Genomic DNA, 20,662 nt, shown 5'->3' on the forward strand with positions numbered 1-20,662 from the left:
GTTGGACACAATTGGCTAATGTATTCTTCCTAAGCAAGCTCTCAACTACAAGTCTAAGGCTGTGTTTGTTTGCTGCTTCTGAAACTGCTTCTGCTACTGACAGAAGCCAGAAGCCAGAACAAACGAGGTTCTGGAGAAGTGGCTTCTGGAGAAGTCAGAAGCCTGTTTCTGAGGAAAATGAACTAAAGCTGAGAAGCTCGCTGAGATGTGCTTCTCTGAGAAGCTATGTGCTGAGAAGCCAAAAATTTATTGTAGAAGCCAACAACCTATTTCCAAAAGCAGCTTTTCAGAAAAGCCAAAAGCACTGCTTTTCAGAGAAGCTCAAACAAACACGGCCTTAGTTCATTTTCCTCAGAAACAGGCTTCTGGCTTCTCCAGAAGCCACTTCTCCAGAACCTCGTTTGTTCTGGCTTCTGGCTTCTGGCTTCTGCCAGTAGCAGAAGCAGTTTCAGAAGCAGCAAACAAACAGGCCGTGTTTGAGCCCCAACTTACATCGTTATTTTTGTTTGAAACTAACAGACCCTGAAAAAAACATAGTGGAAAATCCACATATAGCAATTGCATTGATGATTGATCATTCTACAATAACTATAAATACCTTTATTTTGATTTATATAGGATGTCGCAATAATCAAACACTTTCTTTTTGAAACAAGAAAAGAAAGCATTGCCATTCATTTCAAGGAAAGAGTACATTGGCCCTAGGCAATCATCAAACTTTTACAAAGGGATGCCGATGGTTACCATGGTCATCCATGATCTTTACCATGATCAAAGATTTCAATTTCGTTTTACAATCTTTTTTTTACTGGCGAAAGGATCGAAATAATTTTTTGTCTTCTGCTATGTGAGTTCTACGTGTTAGTGAGAGAAAATTCTGAAATTAGGTATTTCATTCCCATTCAAAATTCCCGAAATTTTGAATTTCAAAGAAATTTTAATCCCTTACCACGGCAGCCTCTTATGCACAAAAAAATGAGAAAGAACAGTGCAATGAGTAGGGGAAGCAAGCAAGCGCAAGGCATCTCATGCAGGTCAAGTCAACGAAGTAGTTGGTAGAGTAGTTGTTCAGAATTAGAACAATCTAATGCTACGATCATCACGTGGAAAATTGTTCACAGTTGTGGTTGTGGAGGCCGTAGTTAGTCACTTGAACATCTCTCGGTCCTGAGAGATACCGAGAGAGTTACCATGCTAACTATTTTTAATCAGGGGCCGAGGTATTTCAGTCGGGGCATCAATTGACTCGAAGAGCAGTCTAGCCAGGACCTTGAGTGTTACAGTTAAACTAATTAGATAATTAAATAAATAGCTAGGAGAGTCAACCTATTGGAAAGAAATTAGCGACTAGAGTGGATGAAATCAATAGCTGTCTCTTATTTGGATCACCTAATGCACTAAAACTCAAATGAAAGTAAAAAAAATTAAGATACATTTTAACAAGAGAAAATCGAGGCAACACGATTCTACAGATAGTATATGAATCATAGGTTCAATTTAAGATTAATCTATATATTTTAGCACTTGAAATATCACAACTTGCAAAAAAAAACAAGAAAAAATAAATACTGATTAATGAAACTCTCCAAATTGATTATCTAGAGGCAAACGAAGAATGACCTCGTAAGGTGCTAAAATTTCAGTCCAAAAATCAAAACGAAAATCAAATCCGAAAAAAAAAACTTACAAACTTGCAATGGAACCAATAGAGTGAAACTAGACAGAGGTGAGCACAACATGAAGAAAAATAAATTTTATTGCAGCAGAGGTCAATCCTATTTTAGATATGCAAAGCTCCCATCTAATACATAGGATAAACACTCTTCTTCCTCACCTCAAAAATTCTAGCACAACGCTCTCATATGGATGACACAAGGGACTCAAAATGGCTTATTCCTCCTCCTATAACCCTACCCTTTTGTTTATAAAGCTAGAAAACTTGGCCCCTAAATTTTATAGTTTTTTCACTAAATATCTCTCTCTTGTAATACACTCATACCTACCATTGAGAATATTTTGGCTCACTTTCTTCTTGATTTATCAGACAGCCGCAGCGCCTTCATGACTTAGCTTCACCTCGACGCAAGCTTCGTGATGGTGCTACATACTCCTCCAGTCCTCCTACGGTTTTGAGCCCAAGCCGCGAAACCTTGGCACGCTTCTCAAAGCGTGATTCCCCACTTGCTTACACCTTAAGTAAATGCTCCGATGTCGACGTGTGTACTCCGTCTTGCGATTCTAACTACTGGCAAGTCTTTCTCGCTCTCGATCCCTCGGGCCACTTCATCACTTGCATCGACACCCCTTTCGCTTGACTTTATCAATATGCCATCTTCATTCGTCTTCCATGCTTTACTTGACCTCTACGTGTTCAGCTAGGATCACCCTTGACTCCGTCTAGCCTCCTTAATCGTCCAGCATCAAGCACTCCGCTTGGCCCCGATCATCCTATTATCAATCGTCAAATTGTATTTATTACCTGCACACTATGAGGCAATCAAACACATATCTCCAATTCTAATTCCAATTAATATATAATCAATATGCTCAAATAAAATCACAAATCAGTTCAAATCACATTAAAACTCATACAAAACTCAAAATCATCAAACTAAATAAATATAAATATCAATCACTTATCATAAATAAGCTAAAATACATTTCAACTTAATTTCTCGTACCATATACTCACAGTGTTTGACTACGTCGTCGGCGCAAACATGTATAAAAGGCACCATCATCGTAGGTTGAATCACCGCTAGTAGCTGCTAGTCTGTTGATGCCTTGCATTTTAGTGAGGTCCACAGGAAGCTCAGTTCAGGGTATCGTCATCACAAGCTGCGGTCTTGCAAAACTAAGTCGAGTCGCATGCCGCGTTCTTGGCTGATCCTAGTGTTTGCTCTGTCTGCTGCTGCAGCCGTTGCTCGATCTGCTACCGTGGAGCATACCTTCAATGTACTCTCTCTCATCATAGTTAGTTTTGTCGATGTTTGGTAGTAGTTCTAGTATCTAAGTGGATGCTGATTTGCCTTTTTAGGTTGTTGTTTTGGTGTGGTTGTCTGTTGTGCAGGATTATGTCGGTTTTTTCTCTAATTAATTGTATGATTAAGAAGTTTTTGGACTCGATTTTTCTTATCAATTAAGCTAACTTTCTTTTTCTATAAAACAAATTAGTAATACTCTTACCGTCGTTTTGAGAGAAAAAAACTATCAAACATCCAAATTTATAATTTATACCCAGACAAAACTCTGTTTCAAAGATTTCGGCCATCTTTGATTTTCATGCCCATTCATACACGGTATCCTTAAATTTTCAGGTTAGGACATTATCACTGCCCCGTGTTTGCCAGCCGGGGAATATAAGCATCACTGCCGTGAATGGACGAGTACCCGGTCCCAAGATCGAAGCTAACGAAGGCGACACCGTGGTGGTCCACGTCATCAACGACTGTCCATACAACGTGACAGTCCACTGGTACGTACGTAATAACTAATCTACCATCACCAGGGCCACGATTTCAGCCAAAACGATCGATCGAGCCGGTGCCCGATCCGCTGATCATCAGCCGCTGACTGATAGGGAGCGATGCAAGTTTTATACTTTTAGAGTTATTATGTTAATCTAAAATAAAAATAATAAACTAAAGATTCACTCCCACCTAATTAAATTAGGTAAAAATAAATTAAATAATGATCTAAACCATCTATTAAATACCCACATGCATGCATCTATTAAATTAGGTAAAATTCTGATCTCACCATGATCTAAACCATCTATTAAATTGCGTGACGTTGAACCGGTACGTACTGACCAAGCTACGTTGTCGCTGCTTCGGCGTCATGGATGCAGGCACGGCGTGTTCCAGCGGGGCACGCCGTGGGCGGACGGCCCGTCGATGGTCACGCAATGCCCCATCCGGCCGGGCCACGCCTACACGTACCGGTTCAACGTCACGGGGCAGGACGGCACGCTGTGGTGGCACGCGCACAGCTTGTTCCTGCGCGCCACCGTGCATGGCGCCCTCATCATCCGCCCGAGGCGGGGTGCCGGTGCGTACCCGTACCCCAAGCCCGACGAGGAGAAGACTGTACTGCTTGGCGAGTGGTGGGACGCCAGGAACGGTGATTTCTTCATCGGCAGCTCCCTGGGAAGCGCCGACGCGTACACCATCAACGGAAAACCGGGGGATTTCTACGACTGCCACACCACGCCGAACAGTAAGCCGAGTTGATCGATGTAATCATGAACACTCGGACATGACTGATTAGTACGTTGCTCACTTGGAAGTTGCGACTGCGTGCATGCTTCGGCTGCAGGGATCGCAAAGTTCGAGGTGCGCCGCGGCTCGACCTACTTGCTGCGGATCATCAACGCTGCACTCAACACGGCGTTCTTCTTCAAGGTGGCGAGCCACACGTTCACCGTCGTCGCGGCGGACGCGAGCTACACCACGCCGTACGAGACGGACGTGATCGTCATCGCGCCGGGGCAGACCGTCGACGCGCTCATGGTGGCCAACGCCTCCCAAGGCTGCTACTACATGGTGATCTCCTCGTACCAGAGCGCGTTCCCCCTGCGACCGGGGAGTTTCAACGCCAACGTCACCACGGCCGTCGTGGAGTACGTCGGAGCGGCGCCGAGCGAGCAGCACGCTCCGGCGCTGCCCGCCATGCCGGAACTGACCGACACGACCACGGCTAACCGGTTCTACACCAGCTTGACGTCACTCGTCCGGCCTGACAAGCCGACCGTGCCACTCGACGTCGACACCCGTATGTTCGTCACTGTCGGGCTCGGTTTCTCCTCCTGCGATCCCGCGCAGAAGTCGTGCCGCGGGACCGCCGGCGGGGTCGCGGCCAGCATGAATAACGAGTCTTTCGCACTCCCAACAGCCATCTCGATGCTCGACGCGCGGTACCGGAACACACCGGCCGGCGTGTACACCAGGGACTTCCCCGACCAGCCGCCCGTGGTGTTCGACTACGCAAACGTGACGAAAAATGTGGTTGGCAGCAGCGCCGCGACGCTGTCATCCACGGGGAGCCCGTCGACGAAGGTCAGGGCGCTTCGGTACAACGCGACGGTGGAGATGGTGCTACAGAATACGGCGCTGGTCGGGCGCGAGAGCCACCCGATGCACCTGCACGGGTTCAACTTCTTCGTGCTGGCGCAGGGGTTCGGCAACTACGACGGTGCCACGGCCGCGGAGCAGTTCAACCTCGTCAACCCGCAGGAGCGGAACACCGTCGCGGTGCCGACCGGCGGGTGGGCCGTCATCCGCTTCGTCGCCAATAACCCAGGTAAATTCTATCTAGATCGACAAACTTTCAACGCGGGCTTGTACGTACTTCAGTGCCGGATATTTTAAACTTGACTTACGATGGCGTTGCATGCCCGCAAACGAATCTATGGAACAGTTGTACAGACCAAAGTCGTGTAGTGGTTGGACTTTTTAGCACCTCATGGTGAGATCAAAAATTTTCAAGTCAAACTCCAGGTAAAGTTTAAACTTTATGAAAATTGTGATGAAATACAAAAATATGCTCAAATTTCATTCTAAAAAAAATAAAAAGGAAGGCTCCTGCAATTGTTGGATCGGGTTGGGTCAGGTTGAGCTGGTCATTCTGCCCCAGCCCAGTAACCTAAGGCGTCAGAAAAGGAGTTGGGCCTAGAGCTAGACTGGTCCATGTACAATACGTAATTATTTCGAGTAGTCTACTGGAGTAGTATGCTTTTGTCAGTGAAGGACTTGTTTTCTCGAGAAGCTTATCATGATATGGTTTGGACTTTGGAGCGACGAAATACATGTATGCTGACAAGATAGAAAACTCGGTGTGTACGTGTAGGAATGTGGTTCATGCACTGCCACATCGACGCGCACCTCGCGATCGGCTTGGCGATGGTTTTCGAGGTGGAGGATGGGCCGACTCCGGACACGGCGCTGCCGCCGCCGCCGCCGGACCTCCCGAAGTGCTAAGGGTGCTTCGGCCATGGAACCCGGCGGGACATGGATGTCAACAAAAATAATGTTTTGGACGAGAAGCAGAAGGCGAGCTGTGTACAGGCGCGGAGCTAAAAATAATACAAGGAAAGGGCCAACTGGTAACAATTTCAATGTAAAGAGGACAAATATTAACTTGCTACCTTATTTTCATAGCAAAAACATGTATATATAAGGGTGTACATGAAGCATGAGGGGGCCATGGCTCCCCTAGCCCCCTGCTAGCTCCGTCCCAGGCTGTGTACTTCGATAGTTCGATTTCACGATTGATTGTATGATTTTTTTGGAAAAAAAGGGACGATTGATTGGATGATGAAGTGTATCTATACCTAGTACTATGATATATTTTGTAGTGTTTTTTTCTTCTTTAATGTAACTAGAAAGATGGTCCATACTAATAGCGTTGTTAGCCTCGTTGTAATATTTTATCATCATAAACTTTAATTAAAAATTAATCTTTTATTATTAAGTTTATTTTATTTAGACTCTTTGTTTAGATATTTTTCGTTTCAAATCGAACTGCTAATCTTTCATATCTTTTTAATTATAAAAGTACTTAATCATCTATTATATTATTATTTGAGAAGAAAAAGAAGCCACTACATTCGCTCTCAAAGTTACGAAATTACCACATTAATTGGAAAAAAAAAGATCTAAGACACATATCAAATACGATTAATAAATAGCTAAATTCAAAAACTAAAGAGTCCATATCAAATACGATTAATAATACCTAATTTTGAAATTAAAATTATGAAAAGAGCAATTCGATTTCCATACAGTTTGAGAAATAAAATATCTAAATAAAGAGTCCAAATAAAATAAAATAAATAATACTTAAAATTAGGGTTATAATAGAATTATTATAAAAATCAAATAGCAAAATAAGAGTTCATGTAAAATACAATTAATCAATAGCTAAAATTCATAATAAAAAATAAATAATAATATATTTTTCCAAAATTCTTACTAAGATAATAAATTAAGAAGCACCGTGTAGCTCAAGTTCGTTACATAAAGTAGACAACAGACAAGGTACTGCCCGTAGGTAAGACAAACATATTCCGATTTTGGTTAGTTTGTCTACACCTAACACACGATTTTTGCAGATGGTTAAAATATATATGAATCATATCAATACATGTATATGATTTAGGTACAAGTTTAGAGAATAAATAATTTAATTTTTTACTAACATAATTTTTATTTCTTCTTTTAATTTTATGTGTTTTGTAATTAAATGACACTAACCTCATAAAAAACTAAAGAGACTAATTTTTAATCAAAAATTATCGTGATAAAATATTGCGGCGTGGCGAGCCACGTTATTAGTGTAAACCATTTTGCTAGTTAATCATATTTAATATAGATTCTTTAGTTAAATCTAGACCGCTAGCTGTTAATAACAATGAGTAGTTTGGATTTTTTTTCTTTTTTAACATTAATGTGGTAATTTAATAATCTTGAGGACGATTGGACAGATATGGTATCTCTTTTTTCTTCTCAAATATTAAGATAATAGATCCTTAATTGTTAGCTGTTCGTAAAGAAATTGTGAATTGTACTCCATACTGATGTCGCACATTTCTAAATTGGCCATCCAAGTCCCCAAGTGTTGAGAGCTTGCTTGAATTGTGTAGTGAAAGGAATCAGGCAGATGTCTTGAAAACACATGCATGTCTAATTAATGCAGGGATTAAACCGAAAAATCAAGCAACGCTCTTGCTTGATTTTGACAAGGATAATTCTGAAAGGGACAGGGACATATATTGTGATAAACTCAAAGATTGCCCATACCGGATGGCCAGCAAAGCACACGTCTCAGATGAGCAAATACATATCCTGCTTCTCTCCCGTTCAGGCAACCGTACGTGCTGACCCCTGAGCGTAGCCGTCAGTTAAGTGCACGAGAGGCTGCCGTCGTGCCATCGGTCCATTCAGAATTCAATCGTTTCTTCAGCTGGCTGGCACTCTCTGGATGCTCTCGGACGCATATGCAAGGGAAAATTGAGACCTCCATAAGATGAACTCTACATGTCCTACATGATTTCTCGCCCGTATGTATAAACATCAAAGCGTTATCCCGTCAAGATAGGCTTCTGTGATCAACTGCCACATGATTATTTCAGGCCCTTTTTCCTCTTTACATGTTATCTTATGCGATATATGCAACTCGACTTTGCTACTGTCCCGGCTGCAATGTATCTTGGGCAATTATTCAGCAGGTGATTATTTGGTTCAGAAGGCTAAGTTAATAAGCTCTCTTGATCTGCCTTTTGTTCACCTACTGCATAGTCCATACATACCTTCTGTCAAGCACAAGCAGAGTGTATTAACTACATCTTTGACAGCACATCGATGCCAATGTCCACTAAATTCCACTCCGTGAGAACAAATTTGGGGGGATAATTTAATTTGTTTGGAGTTAACTATTGTCTAGTAGCTGAGCTTCACGTTTAGGAATTCAAATCACTGTCTAGGGCTACTTGGTGGTCCAGGTGCGAACATTTTTTAAATAATATTATTTTTTTGGAAATTGCAAAAATTATACTCAAAATCTGATATTTGTATAAATAGTACATGTCCGCACTCCGCGCGTCAAAATACTACGTGGCAAATTGGTAGTGGACCCTAGGACGTGTCGGCACTCCACACGCCGACCAGATAATATTTAAATAAAAATTCATAACTTTTTAATATGATCTCGGATGGAGATAATTTTATATAAAAATTGTATCTATCGATGATATATACAACTTTATAATTGAACACTTTTCCATTTTAATTTGCTTAGATACCCTAAAAGTGACTAGAAATTCTAGATCTAGTTTTTTAATTTGAAATTTATAACCATTGTTTGTGTATTTAAACGGATTCAAATAGATAAGTATTAAACTACAAAGTTGTAGATATTATCGATAGGTATAATTTTCATATAAAGACCATCTCTATCAAAATCATATAAAAAAATTATAATTTTTTTAATATCGTCTCAAGACACATGACATGTCAGTACACGGAATGTCGACAGGCCCTAAGGCACACTAACATGTAGCATGTCAGTACGCAGAGTGTCGACAAGTCCCTAATCGGCATTCTGCTTACTGATAGGTATCTATTTATATAAATATTAGATTTTAGATATTATTTTTACAATTTCCAATAAAATGATATTATTTAAAAAAATCGTCCAGGTGCAACCTTTAGGTACACCTCAGCTTGATTGCTGCTTTTCTTAACCCGGAAGGTGTTTAGGGACACTGAGAGACATGCGATTAGTTATTCCTGCAATGATCATTTCCCCCTAGTAGTTGTTTTTTCAGGAATCCCTGATTGCAGACCTAGCCTGTACGTTAACCATGATAGTTCGTCAGAAAACTAGCTATATCTGTTGTGTACAAAAGTAAAACTCCTGATTGCCTCTAATGAAAACGGCATTGCGGACGTGTCGGCAATTCCAGCCGGAAAAGAGAAACTGACACTGTTCTATTGGATTTGCCAAGAATTTGATACTGCAATCATAGCTAGACATGAGCAGGTTAACAGTCAGACAGTGGACGAGGTGGCATTAATTTCTCTATCATTTAATCAGGCCGCATAAACTAATTTGGAGCACTAACACCTGGACTAAAACTGTGTGAAAGCTAGGAGAAGCTTTATGTCGTGATCACGAGAAAATGGACATACATACGGCAGTCCTATCCAAGCGATTCCTCGAGATGTTGCCAAAAGCATTCCGTAGTATATATACTTATCGTGTTCCTATAGATTGAGCTACCCGAGTTGCCCAAGAAGACCAAGCTAGCTTTGCCTCTTCGTTCTCCCATCTCCGCTTAGTGCTGAATTCTGCTCGACCTTCCATCCATGGCGCGGCTTCTGCTGGCGTTTGCGCTTCTTCTTGTGGGACCGGTGGTGGATGCGGCGACCGCAAACTACAAGTTCACAGTACTTCCATCTCTCATCCTCTCAGTGCTTTCATTTAGTACAACTTAGAAGCTGAAGCTTTTAACAAGACGACGAGCTTATCTCAGTTCGTCTGTTGCATTTCCAAAAAGAAGAAGAAGGTGTTATGCGTGAAGTACACTAGCAATCACTTTTTTTCCTTTTTCTTTTTCACGAACAAGACCCATACCTCAGCTTCAAAGGGCTGGGGCCGCTTCGGGGGTGAGCGATGCCCACCAGAGACAGAGATGCGCCACGAAGGGGCAGCGCTTCCGTATGCAAAATCTGGGTTCGAATCCACGGCAGCAGACAAGGCTTCACCGAGCCTTACCGCTGGGCTACGAGCCCGTTTGCAGTACACTAGCAATCATGAATTCAGGATCAGCTTATGTCTTATGCGTGATAAAAGAGGAGAAATCATACAACGAACACTCTGAACTTGCTGGTTGTTAGGAGAGTTCAGTTGCTTACATTTGGTGGCGCATCCTTATCTCTGCAATCCATGGCCAGTGGTCCCTAGCTTGCGAAATGACATGCTTATCTGTAATGCTGATTTTCTGTATCTGTAATGCTGATATTAGGTGGGGAGTATGCGAATCAGTCAGCTATGCAGCAGCACTAACATTATTGCGGTGAATGGCCAACTGCCAGGCCCGGCGATAGAAGTGAACGAAGGAGACGCGGTTGCCGTCAAAGTCATCAACGCTTCACCGTACAACTTAACCATCCACTGGTAACCCCTACTACTACTTAAACTTGAGGCTTCGCAGTCGTAGTAAGACGGGAGGGCAGGGTTCTACCTGAATTTCATTTGAGAACATAGGGTTCTGTCACAAAAAATAATAACGGGATTGAATTTATTGTAAACTTCTCTATATTTCTTAGAAGCATCAAGTGGTTTGTGACATCAAGTCATTTAAGATGGCCTAAGTGACCTGCCATCCCAGTGTTTTGTTGGATTCTTGGATGCGATAGTCTTGATAGGTTTATCTGATTTTGTTCTGAAAGCCGAAAATGAAAGCTCCGAAAAGGACACCTTACCTGTCGAAACACAGCCTCTAACGGTTGAGAAGCTCACCGTTACTTGACAAACGTAGAGATGATAAGGCGTATCTTTACAACTTTACAACAGAGTATAGCCAAAAAGCGCACAAAAGGTGAGGCATATAAACTCCACTTAGGACAGTCAATAGTGGGATATAACAAAAATCCCTCATAAAGATTAACTGACCACTTGAAAAATACAACAATGGTTCAGACTTCAGTGCGCTTGCCACTAACTGACCACTTGTCCACTTCACTTTGCCGGAGTTGGCCTAACTGACTACCACCGCTGGTGCCGGAGAATGGACAGGCATGGTGTGCTCCAGCTAATGACACCGTGGGCGGACGGGCCGAGCATGGTGACGCAGTGCCCGATCCAGCCGAACAGCTCGTACACGTACCGGTTCAACGTTCCCGGGCAGGAAGGCACGCTGTGGTGGCACGCGCACTCCTCCTTCCTGCGCGCGACGGTGTACGGCGCCTTCATCATCAGGCCAAGGAGCGGCAACTCCTACCCCTTCCCGGCGCCGGACAAAGAAGTCCCCATCGTACTAGGTAACCGGTGCTGCGCTGTACTGCATTTGGCCATTTGGCAGCCGCGCCGCATACATATCTTCTTGGTGTGGACAGCAAGAAGAATCTGACGTTTTTTTTGGGGTCTCTGGATGAGGATGCCAACAGGTGAGTGGTGGAACCGGAATGTGGTCAATGTCGAGAGCGACGCCATCTTGGCCGGTCAGCTTCCCACACAGTCCGACGCGTTCACCGTTAACGGCAAAACTGGCCAGCTCTACCAGTGCGCAAGTTCGTACTCATTTCATCATCAGTTGGTAAATTGTGCTTAAGTGTAGTAACAGAGTTACCTGCGAGTGAAATCTACATCTGGTGATTAGTTGATTGAGGTTTGATTTTGTAGATGAGACGTTTACGGTGGACGTGGCACCCAACACGAGGGTGCTGCTCCGGGTCATCAACGCCGGCCTCAACTCGCACCTCTTCCTCAAGCTGGCCGGGCACAACTTCACCGTCGTCGCCGTGGACGCGGGCTACACCTCCAACTTCAACACGGACACGCTCGTGCTCGCGCCGGGGCAAACCGTGGACGCGCTCGTGTCCACCAACGCCGCGCCGGGGAGCTACTACATGGCGGTGCAGGCGCACGACACCCTGACCCCGTCGACGATGGCCGCCTCCGACGCCACCACCGCCACGGCGATCCTGCGATACAACGGCACGTCGACCAACCCGCCCGCGATGCCCACCATGCCGGTTAGCTCGGACTCCTCAACGGCCAACGCATTCTACTTCGGGCTGAGGGGCCTGGCCACGCCCGGAGCGCCGGCCGTGCCGTCGAAGGTGGACGTGAGCATGACCATCGAGCTGGGGCTCGGCCAGATGCCGTGCGACCCGTCACAGACAAAATGCAACGGGAGCGCCGCGGCGGCGGCGATGAACGGCGTGTCGTTCCGCCTCCCGCCGCCGCAGACGTCCCTCCTGGGGGCACACGTCAACGGCATGTCGGGTGTCTACACGGCCGACTTCCCGGACGGCCCGCCGCCGAGCGGCACGCCGATGGCTGTGGGGACCAAGGTGAAGAAGCTCAAGTACAACTCGGTGGTAGAGATCGTGCTGCAGAACCCGACCGCCGTCCCGACGGAGAACCACCCGATCCACCTCCACGGCTTCAACTTCTTCGTGCTGGCGCAGGGGATCGGCAATTTCACCCCGGGCGCCGGCTACAACCTGGTCGACCCGGTGGCGCGCAACACCATCGCCGTGCCGGGCGGCGGGTGGGCCGTGATCCGCTTCGTCGCCAACAATCCAGGTACTGTGTGCACTATCACTTCTCTTGTAGATTCGGTCCAAATATTTTATGGGCCCATATTATTACTGTGCTGATTTGGACTTCACGCAGGCATGTGGTTCTTTCACTGCCACCTGGACCCGCACGTGCCCATGGGCCTCGGCATGGTGTTTCAAGTGGAGAGCGGGAGGATGCGCGGCTCGACCCTGCCTCCGCCGCCTGCTGATTGGGTAGGAGTATGTGACCCGCAGCACTACGCAGCCGCGGTGGAAGCGGCGGCGCCGGCGCCGGCTCCGGCGCCAGCGCCAGCACCAGCACCAGCAGAATCGCCGCGGGCGGTGGAACCACCGCGCACGGTGGATCGCAAACCGTCGCCCACTCTTCCCCAGCGCAGGGAGCACACGCTTCCCTCTGCTAATTCCGCTGCTGGACCGAAAGCTATTGGGCATCTCACTTGTTTCTTCTGTTTTATTCTTCTTTTCTTTGTTCTTCGTGAGCAGAAGGCCTAGTGCATGTTAAGCTTATACTTATACCCGCCCAAAGATTTGCAGTTTGTTTACATGTAAGTAAAAGTGAGCATTGTTTTTGTTTTTAAACTTTTGTCAATGTGTATATGAATTTGATTTGATGTAATTGTGCTCTTCATTCTCCTCCCCAACCAAGGGAAGATGTGCATAACAAAGTTCGAAGTTCAGATCGTTTGACTATGTATTCATGATTACGCAGTGATATAGTACTGTACTATGATTTGGGTGCCTGATGTTGCCATCTTTGAAAATCTTTTACGCTCAAAGGACTGAAATTGCCGCGTTGAGATAAGCTGCTGAACATGCATAGGCTATTTGGCCTAGCTGAAGGCAACTTCCGAAAAGGTCGTCGCCGCCGATGGACGTAGTCATCTCACGGCACTCTTGCCCATCGTCAATGCTGCAACGCTCATATAAATATTGATCGCCGCGGATTTCATAGCTGCCTTGGTCTTCTGGGCACAAGATTGCAGAGGCAAGCGAACTTCAAACCCTTTCGAGGATAATCTGTCTTCTGTTTTAATTAATACGTAAGAAACATACACCGTGGATTGGCGCAGCTTGGGCACGACAACCGCCTGCGAACCGGGACACCGGTTCAGCCCCGGCCGGCCAGCGGCGCTCGTTGCCTCACGCCGCCGGCCCACCGCCGCTGCTCGCAAACCAACCAAACCATGCTTCCGCCTTCGTCGCGTGTACGCGCGTTACACCGTGTCGTTTTCCGCATGCAGGCACGGCATATTTCGGCTGCTGAGCGGGTGGGCCGACGGGGCGAACATGATCACACAGTGCCCCATGCAGCCTTCCGGCGAGTTCACGTACCAGCTCAACGTCACCGGGCAGGAGAGGACGCTGTGGTGGCACGCGCACTCCTCGGTCCTCCGGGCCACCATCTACGGCGCGCTCATCATCAAACAAAGGAACGGCCCCAGTGGTTACCCGTTCCCGAAACCATACGCCGAGATCCCCATCCTGCTAGGTATGCAACACAACGAGCATACGTGTGAATGTGATACATGTGAGTATGTGACGCTAACTCTACAGTATTACACCTTAATGTGCAATTCTTTGGCAGGCGAGTGGTGGAACAAGAATGTGGACGATGTGGAGATCGACGGGCTCTTGACCGGGCCCGGAGATATCTGACGCGTTCACCATCAACGGCTTGCCGGGAGACCAGACCTCCTGCAAAGGTACGACACACGTACGAGCCTTGTTACGAAATGCAATTCGTGTCAATCCGCAATCATGTGTGTATGAGGCGTGTGTATGTGTTTGGTTTCTTGGCAAAATCCAGGTGCCGGCATGTACCAATTGGGGTTTTTTTTTAGAACGTGTTAGTACGTTATTTCATTAAGAGGAAAGTTATAAGCAATCGCGTCTAGCGAATTGGAGCGACTGATTATATAATTGGGGATTATACCATGAAACAATGATGACCTATAGAAAACTAGAGAAGTGACGATCACAACAACAATGCTAAAAAGGCAACAACAACAGGGCTAAGATGGCTATAGAACCACCAGCAGTCACCTATTGCTGGCCTGCACCCAACAGTGTCCTTCGTCCAGGATATCCCTGCTCAAATCACCTGCCAAGGTTGCGATATGATTGAAGACTCTTTAATTCGTCTCCTTCTAGATACACAAGCTAGCTAGAATGAGAAGGGAGTCGAATACGCGCCTGAGATCCTTTAGAAGTCATTTGCGTGTCAGTAACCACTAGTCCACCAAGTCCATGTCCGCTTACAGGGTGAAACGATGGAGTCCTGCCGGCCTCAGTAGATGGAACCAAACTTCACGGCTATAGACACAACTGAGGAGCAGGTGTTGAATAGTTTCAGACGCCTGAAAACATAGGAAGCAAGGTCTGCCATTTCTCCAGTTGTGCCTCTGTAGTCGGTCATTCGTCCAGCAGCAACCATAGAGCGCCAACCAAAAGAAGAACTTGCATTTCGCCGACGCCTTTGTCTTCCATAGTTGTTTCGCTCCAGGGAGCTCCGTTTGTCCATGGGAAAAAGCCATGCATGCCGATGCTGACGAGTATTGCTGGTTTGCTGACCATTTCCAAATGAATTTATATAGAGTCTCTGTCAGTTTGACCTGTTACCAAGTGGAGGTGGATTCCGCCAAGACATATCTCATCTGCATCATCAACGTTGCAGTCAATGTCGAGCTCTTCTACAAGGTGGCTGGCCACGCCTTCACCGTGGTCGCTGTTGATGCCAACTACACCAAGCAATACGCCACTGACATCATCATAGTTGCGCCAGGTCAGACCATGGATGCCCTCATGACCACCTCGGCCATGTCGGGATGGTACTACATGGCAGCCCACGCGTTTGAGAGAAAGACCGTGCTGCAGTCATTCGACCGCGTTGTGGCCACAAGCATCATCAAGTACAAGGGTGTGTCGGACTACGTCCCCACATCCATGCCAACGTTGCCCTCCCACACCGACGTCGTCTGTAAGGAACGGTGACGTCCTAAGTGGGGGGTGAATTAAGATGCTTAGAAACTAATGGCTCCAAAAATTTCACAAGACAAACATATCTCAATCTCTATCTAAATATGCTCTAAGTTTATCTAGTATACCTACTCTACTGCTCAAAAGGATTACAATCTACTCTATCAAAGTAAATTGTAAGTATGTAAATACGGAAATGTAAATAAGGTAGAGAGACAAACTCGACATAAGATATACTCCTCTATCTCATAGTATCGGTAACATACAAACCACCCCTAATTCAAGTTGGAGCTCCACAAAGGATATGCTCTCGGTCGCTAAGTTTCTTCCAATCATAACTCTTAAAATACCAAGTCAGCAAGATAAGACATCAAGCACAATGAGCCATCAAGCCACCAAAATGAGATCTCATCACTAATATCTTTTCTGGTCACTTATGCGTCTTCTTTACTTCAGAGCTTTAGTCACAAAGACAAGGTCTCTGCATCCCTGCACCATCCTATTGCTGCCATTTCACACCAAATTGGAAGGTCAATAAGTTACCGACGAGTCACCAAGACTGTAAAGCGTCGGCATACCTCTCGGTACATGATTGGATCCACTCTCTAGGTTGCAACACCTAGCAACACTTCTCTCTAGGCCTAATAGCATTAATCACTCTTCTAATGGTGTGCTAATTGCCTTGGATGATCATGTTTAGCATTTTGATGGTTTGGATGTCTTTTCAAGTGTATAAGAGGTTCTCTGTACTCAGCACTTTCAACTGATTGGGTGGAGGAGTATTTATAGCATCAACCTCACAGATTAGCCGTTGCCCCAACGGCTCAAATTTACTGTGAACCTCTGTGAATACTGGATATTCTGGTGTACCTTCATCTCTAACACCGAACCATCTGACGTGTACACTTCTTCTGCCATCCGAGCCACTTCATCTTCTCGGTACAAAATACTCCGACGTTGTCTTTCTTTATCGCTGGACCATCCGGTGTGTTGTTTGATTTCTTCTTCTATGGAGAAACACTCCGGTGTGATGATCTTCATTACGTCGGACCATCCAGTGTGTTGATCTTTATTTTTCTATAGCTGCAACCCCTCTCTGCAAAAATTGGTCCGGCGTACTGTCTGGCATGTTCATCTCAGAGGGTCAAACTATCCAGTCTATTGCATTGCAAAACATCTTCCTTTAGAAATACTCATGCGTGCACATCTTCATATTGCCGGACTATCTGACGTGCACAAGTGTCGTGAAACTGAAATGCTCCGGCGTGTACAAAGCTCTCTGCGTTGGATCATCTGGCATAGTCATTTTTTACATGACTTATCCAATTCAATCAAACTTTATCCCGACTATGGTGACTTCTCTGTATATTATATCCATAAGATCTACTAACATATATTTTCGATAAATATATTAATTCTAATGATTATATTATCATTAATCATTAATATCATAATTATAATTTAATAGTCATTTTCGCTACAGTGGTGGTGCCAAGAACCGAGGACCACATCATTGTCGTCGCTTTCGGGCTGGACCAGGCGCCGTGCGCGCCGGACCAGACCAAGTGCCAGGGGTTCGCGATCGTGGCATCCGTGAACAGAGATACTCGTTCAGGTTCCCGGAGAAGTTGTCGCTCCTCGAGGCTCTCTTCAAGGGCGTGCCGAACATGTACTCCGAGGACTTCCCGGGCACGCCGCCGCCGGTGCGGGTACCCAGGAAGGTCACGTCGGAGAGGAAGGTAAAATACAACGACGTGGTGGAGGTTGTGCTGCAGAACGAAGGGTACAGCAGCGTCCTTGGCACCGAGAACCACCCGATCCACCTGCACGGGTTCAACTTCTTCGTTCTGGTGCAGAGGATTGGGCGCTTCGACACGATCCTGAAGAGCACGTACAATCTTGTGAACCCGCGGGTGCGCAACATCGTCGCCGTGCCGGCCGGCGGCTGGGGCGTCATCCACATCACGGCAGACAATCCAGGTGAGGGTTCGTAATAGATTGATTGTTTCAAACTTTGAAATAATATAAGCCGTAAAGTTGAACATAATTGTGATCAAATTGCAGGTATGTGATTCATGCATCGTCACTTGGACGCGCACCTGCTGTTGGGGTTGGCAATGGTTTTCGAGGTGCTGAACGGCCCGGCGCCGAATCTGGTAACTCTACCGCCCCCCGACTATCCCAAGTGCCACTGAACGTGACCTACAGACAGACTGCGTGTGTGCTTGAGAAGTACGTGAAACCAGAAATGAGATAAGAGCGCGGGAGGCACCGTGTATTTGTTGTCGCGCAGTTGTGTTTATTGTTTGTTCTCGTCTATCGCTGCCTGATTTGAATGCATGTTCCAGGTTAAATGTTCCTTATTATTCAAGCTTCTGTCATTAATAAAGCTATTGTTTAGGTGTTCATGTTAACGGTTTCTTATTATCCAGTCTCAGTATTAATTACTAATCCAAATCATCACCTGTAAAGTGTAAACTTTGACAAATGTGACAGATGCGCAAATACTGCCTACCAGCATATAAACAACAGCGATCACAAGAAAACTGTAAGTAGAAATGCATAGTGTAGAACTCGGTGCATAGTGTAGAACTCGGGAATTAGAGAATGAACTCGTGTATTCTAATTCATTGTTCTTGATGTGCATCTATACAAAGTGAATGAATCCCGTCGGTTAGGAGACATGCCTTCCCAATGACGGGCGCAATTGCCGTTGGCAGTTTCTTTGATCGTTAGGTTCGTAACAAAAGCCAGTGTGAAAAATACTCACACAGTTACACTTTCAGGAACTTCTACTGACACCATTACAGAAAATAATGTGCACCATCTTATATCAAAATATCGATCCAGCGCATACCACAAACCTGAGTCGTACACTACAATGAATTCATAAATGCAACAAGACACTGCCAAATTACAAAACACTTATAGCCATTTATTAGTAGGCATGAATTTACGTACACTGCCAATACATTAATTTATTTACATAGGTTTGGTACATTAAATAGTAGGCATACACCGCTGGAAGTAACACGTTTATTTTACATTGAAGATCTCAGTTGCTGGCTTCGTCTCAGTATCTGACGCAGGCAGAAAATGAGCCAAAGCATTGTCATTCCAACAATCACCGGATGATTGTACCAATATACGTCTAGCGAGCAAATCCACCAAGAATCCCCCCAATAGTTGCTACAACAATCCCAAACGGATGCAAAAGAAAAATACACATTTCACATCATACCAGCATGCCAAGTACGCACTAAAACTATAGCAATCTCCCCAGTTGCTAATTGCTACCATATAGAAATGTCGTACAGGTTATCATTGTAGCAATAACCCCATTGATAATGCTATCAAACCAAGACAACTTAACCAAGAAGTTGTGTTGCTGTACTAAAACATAAATTTTGTGTGCAAATGACGGCACTCAATGCCACCATCACCGGCCATTCTGCTGTTGAAATAAAATATTAGAGAGTGAACCCAAGGTTCAAGAAACCCGTGGTAATCGGCTGGTATTTGGCCAAGACGGCAGGGTGATTTGTAGCCGGTACCCACCATCCCACTTCATGCCTCTAAACCCCCCTCTAGGTCATATAGTACCAAAATTCTTGTATTCACTTCAATTTTTTCCCCAAGAATCAAATCTGTGGAAGCTTCAAACTATAAATTGCTAAAAAAGACCAGTTTTTATGTCCAAATCTAGGTGGAAACCAAGCTTCTTACCCACCAGCTGGTATACTCAACCAATGACAAACCCACATCTACAAAAAAGTTTAATCCACTGGGGTTTGGTATGGCAATTGCTGCCCCATTACGAAACGTAATATGATGTGATTGCTTACTACGTCTCTAGATAATACATTTGCATGGAACCGGACTAAATAAGAACACAGACAGAGGGGACGGGTAGGATTTTCAAAAGTTTGACGATAATCCAAACCAACACATGATAACTACAAATCAAGTGTAGTAGACAAAACTGCGTTCAGTAGTTTCCATATCTACAGGATCTCCTTGCTAAATAACCAATAGACTATGCCTAAAATTCTCCTAGAAATTGAACCATTAAACTAAGGTGTCAAGACTCTAGAGAAGTAAACACATCAATAGATTAATGTCATCTTGATCACCATGATGCTGATATTAACGAGTCCAAAGACATTTGTTAGTCAAACAAAAGATACTAGTAAAAATGCACATATGTGGCTATTGAGCCTATTTTAATATGTGGGATCAAATTCATGAGCAGGTGGAGAAGATTTTCAACACAAGTACAATCCCAAGCAACTTGTATTTGGGAGGATATCTTAAATGCAATACCCAAGCAGCTTTTGTTTGGGAGAAAATTCTTCTATGTAGTTCATCTGATAAACTGACTAAAGACTGGAAGGTAATCAAACATTTCACTAGGACACAGTACAACAAATCAGTGATCTTGCTGTGTTAATATAACTATATAAGCAAGTCCTAGTGGCAGTCCTCGTAACATGGAATGAGTATACATACGAAATCACTTAGTGAAGCCAGGAGATATTGCAGTTTCTGATCGGCAACCATCAAGTTCAAGAAATTTACAAACAAAAGATAAAAATAAGCAGTTTAGCCCAGATCTAATTAGGCAGCATGTTTGTCAACAAGTTAATAATAAAATCTCAATCGTATCTTTCCTTACCATCATTAGGAAAGCATGTCATCCTTACCATCATTAGGAAAGCATGCAAGAATGACAGTAGATCCCTCAGCAGGAAATTTTCCTAAACTTTTCAGTTTCTGCTTAGCAAACAAACAACAAAAAAATCCAAATGATTGTATGATCACCGTGGAACAAACACATCTAGAAAGGCTACTGCCATCAAAACAAATCATATGCTAGT

At 44.8% G+C, this 20,662-nt stretch overlaps 2 protein-coding genes and 1 pseudogene across 3 annotated transcripts; all 3 read left to right on the forward strand.

Moving 5' to 3' along the window:
• Positions 1-2,753: 2,753 nt before the first annotated feature.
• Positions 2,754-6,315, forward strand: LOC133909160 (laccase-6-like). 2 transcript variants are annotated; one of them, XR_009908309.1, is made up of 6 exons: positions 2,754-2,955; positions 3,318-3,475; positions 3,851-4,218; positions 4,318-5,301; positions 5,419-5,498; positions 5,848-5,985. XR_009908309.1 is itself a non-coding variant. In XM_062351466.1 (5 exons), exons 1-5 carry the CDS (start codon positions 2,869-2,871, stop codon positions 5,976-5,978), a joined length of 1,728 nt encoding a protein of 575 aa, XP_062207450.1. In that variant the 5' UTR covers positions 2,754-2,868; the 3' UTR covers positions 5,979-6,315. The 2 variants fall into 2 exon arrangements, 1 of the variants encoding a protein (XP_062207450.1); XM_062351466.1 differs by lacking the exon at positions 5,419-5,498 and having other exon boundaries at positions 5,848-6,315.
• A 3,445-nt stretch (positions 6,316-9,760) lies between these two features.
• Positions 9,761-13,499, forward strand: LOC133909159 (laccase-7-like). The gene is made up of 6 exons (XM_062351465.1): positions 9,761-9,947; positions 10,526-10,677; positions 11,299-11,543; positions 11,670-11,792; positions 11,905-12,813; positions 12,904-13,499. Exons 1-6 carry the CDS (start codon positions 9,867-9,869, stop codon positions 13,299-13,301), a joined length of 1,908 nt encoding a protein of 635 aa, XP_062207449.1. The 5' UTR covers positions 9,761-9,866; the 3' UTR covers positions 13,302-13,499.
• On the forward strand, positions 13,305-18,049 carry LOC133908048 (laccase-8-like; annotated as a pseudogene).
• The last annotated feature ends 2,613 nt before the right edge of the window (positions 18,050-20,662 follow it).

This window comes from Phragmites australis, chromosome 2, assembly GCF_958298935.1.
Source record: "Phragmites australis chromosome 2, lpPhrAust1.1, whole genome shotgun sequence".
Taxonomy (NCBI): Eukaryota; Viridiplantae; Streptophyta; class Magnoliopsida; order Poales; family Poaceae; genus Phragmites; species Phragmites australis.